Source organism: Crocuta crocuta, unplaced genomic scaffold, assembly GCF_008692635.1.
Source record: "Crocuta crocuta isolate KB4526 unplaced genomic scaffold, BGI_CrCroc_1.0 scaffold174, whole genome shotgun sequence".
NCBI classification, from domain to species: domain Eukaryota; kingdom Metazoa; phylum Chordata; class Mammalia; order Carnivora; family Hyaenidae; genus Crocuta; species Crocuta crocuta.
Window position 1 is genome coordinate 1,757,344 of NW_027530330.1, and position 3,163 is coordinate 1,760,506.

At 47.0% G+C, this 3,163-nt stretch overlaps 1 protein-coding gene across 3 annotated transcripts in view; it reads right to left on the minus strand.

The window, feature by feature from the left end:
* Positions 1 to 472, minus strand: part of CXADR (CXADR cell adhesion molecule) — a 51,966-nt gene extending 51,494 nt beyond the window's left edge. The window contains exon 1 of one of the 3 annotated variants that reach the window (XM_077765641.1): positions 228 to 472. In XM_077765641.1, the coding sequence (XP_077621767.1) occupies positions 228 to 270 (43 nt within the window). In that variant the 5' untranslated portion in view covers positions 271 to 472. The remainder of the gene's footprint in view (positions 1 to 227) is intronic. The other 2 variants (XM_077765640.1, XM_077765638.1) reach the window with 2 other exon arrangements.
* Between the last annotated feature and the right edge of the window lie 2,691 nt (positions 473 to 3,163).

Consider the following 3,163-nt stretch of genomic DNA (forward strand, 5'->3'; position numbering starts at 1 on the left):
CCCTGCATGGCTTTATTCCGAGCCGTTCCACCTTCCGGGCTCGCACGCCTCGCTCCGCAAACCACACTATTTTAATACCACCCGCACGGCCACCACTGCCGCAGCGCCCCCAAATCGCACCCGTCCCCTCCCCCACGCCTCATTGTTCCCGGGTGGCCGCAGGCAGCTAGAGCCCCAGGGCGGCGCCGCCAACACGGACCCTAGGAACTGAATTGCCCCCCACTCACCCGCGACTCCCCACAAGAGGACCAAGCGCAGCAGAAGCGCCATGGTGGCGGCCCGGCCGTGGGCGGTCACTGAAGGTAGGCGGCTCTCACCCGGGGTCTCAGTCACCCTGTGCCTCGCGCGCTCCCGACTGGCTGGCGGCGGCGGCACCTCCGCACCCCCGTCCCACCCCACCCTTGCACGGCAGGTGAAATACGTCACTTCCGGTAGTGGCTGAGCCCAGAGGCGCGCGCCGGCTCCGCCAGGAGCGTGGGGTTGCCATGGCAACCGGCGCGGGCAGCCCTAGGGATCCTCTGGAATAGAATTCCCGTGCCAGCTGCGCTCCGCCTTGGGGTGAGCCGGCAGCCATTCCATTCCCACACCGTGAGCCCAGGTCCCTCCTTCAGTGCCTTTAGTTAAACCAGGGGTTGTGCTCCAGTTAAACCAGGGGTCGAGCTAGCTTCGCTCCCCGTTGGCCGACGCGCCCTTGCTTCAGGGTGAGGTACGGAATGATAAACGCCGGCTGCCCTGCCCCGGGATCCCCAAGGGCGGCAAATAGAGCTGGCCCCCAGGCACTGACCCCGCCCTCCCCTCTGGCTGGTAGGGAATGAGGGGCCTCCGGCCACACTTCCTCCTCTGGCGGTTTGCTGCGAGGTCTCCCTCCTAAGGCTGTGAGGAAAGCGAATTAGGCAATCCACCCTACCCCGGGCATTTGCTCCCGTATCATTGAGTCGGCGGGCTGAGGTGGAAAGCCCGGGACGGCTTTTCCCTGTATCCAGTAATGACTGAACCCCTAAACTGCAGCTTCGGATTTGGGAAATATCTGGACTGGTTTTTTGACGCTTTGTATTTAAAGGTTATTCTATCCCTAAAATTGGTCATCGTGGACCAGGGAGCTTTAAAACTGGGGCTAAGTAGGGGTGGTTAAAGGCCGGAGGCAGGTGTTGGGGGGACCCGCGAAAAAGAGATTTTGAATCGCCTGGTCTGCCCTACAGTGTCACTTCCTGGTATCCTCCATACTTGTTCTTGAGTCATTTGTGTTCTAGGTTGCCGTTTCCAGATAGCGTCTATATATAGCTGCTGAGAGACTTTTGTGTTCCCAACACTTTCCTATCAGGAGTGACTTAGAGGAGAGAAGCAGTGTGGTGCAGTGGGTAAGTGCTTGGGCCCTGGAGAGGGGCAGTTAACTGGGCAAGTGATTTGGAAATACACATATCTATGGAAATTAGATGATATAAGGCAGAAAAGAATATTTGGCACTGTGCCTGGCACATAGTAAATACTCAGTCAAATGGCAGCTAATAACACTGACTGCTTCAGATCCTCTGTCTCCCTCTCTCTCTCTCTGGTCCTCCCCACACACACTTACATGCTCTCTCTCTTTCTCTCTCTCTCAAAAATAAAGATTTTTATAAAAAGTGGCAGCTAATAAAAATTATATTGGAAAATTCTTATTTGTTGAATCAGCAAAGAGAAAATAAATCAATGATGAGTAAGACCAAAGTTGCTAAACTGCAATCTAGCCTGATGGTCGGCTGTACTGACTGCATATTAAAATTATTTGGAGGGGCACCTCGCAGGCCCTGTCGGTGGAGCATGGGAGTCTTTTCAATTTTTTTTTTTAATTTTTTTATTTCTAGGAGAGAGAGAGAGACAGCGTGAGCAGGGGAGGGCCAGAGAGAGAGGGAGTCACAGACTCTGAAACAGGCTCCAGGCTCTGAGCTGGCAGTCAGCACAGAGCCCGACGCGGGGCTCGAACCCACGAACCTCGAGATCATGACCTAAGCGAAAGTCGGACGCTTAACCGACTAAGCCACCCAGGCGCCCCAGGGAATATTAATGTCAGGGTTGTAAGCTCAGTTTCATTTTGTGTATAGAGATTACTTTAAAATAAAATCTTTGAAAAAATAAAATAAAATCATCTAGAGAATTTTTACAAAATACCGTATCTGAACCCACTGCAGTGATCCTGATTTAACTGGTCTCCAGTGGAGTCGTGGCTGATCTTCAGAGGAGAGTCCAGAGTAACTGAGAGGGATTTCCTATTGAGGAAACAAAAATTCTCCTGGATATAATTGAAGGTATAGAGTATTGAGAACTTAAATTTTTTTCTCAACACATAAGACTTCATGAAATTAAAAAAGACTAAATATTAAAATTGTTCATATCTATTTCAGACTGTTATATGAGAATTTTTCTAGTATTAATCACTTCAAAGCAGCCCACATTTATTATAAGTGTCTCCTCTAGTGGAAATTAAACTCACCCTTCATGGGTTATCTCAACCACTTACTAGAGGAAATCTTTTGAAATTATCCAGAAAGATTTTTATTTTAACCCTTTCCTTCTAGTACTTTCTTTTGCAGTCTTTCCCTTTTGCCTCCTTCTGTGGTAGGCATGTTCATACCTGGCAATCACTTCTTACTCTGAATATTTCTAGAAGGCCAAAAAAGCACATTATTTATTCATCTGTGTCACTCTTGGAAGCCAGCCCATAGTAGAATCTCTAGTATTTGTTGACCTAAATATATTTAATTCATATGCTAATATATTGATGTATATTAGTAAAAACATTTATGCATACAATAACTCACAAATCATTACATCTGAATACAGCTTTTTAGAATGTACTTTTAAAAATATAAATTTTACAATTTTAATGTTTTTATTGGCTGGGGGTTTTTTTAGCTTTTATTTAAGTAATCATTACACCTCATGTGGGGCTTGAACACATGAACCCGAGTTCAGGCATCTCACACTTCTCAGACTGAGCCAGCCAGCACCCCCAAAATTAGTGTTTTATACTTCATTAGGTTACTGAACACAAATTTTTCGAAGTATATCATCTCAAGATTTAAGTAACTTTGAAAAGAGTAATTTACCTTATTCAGAAGACTATTATTCTTTAAACAATTATATTAAAGATGGGGAGAAAAGGACAAAAGTTAAATTGAGTCAT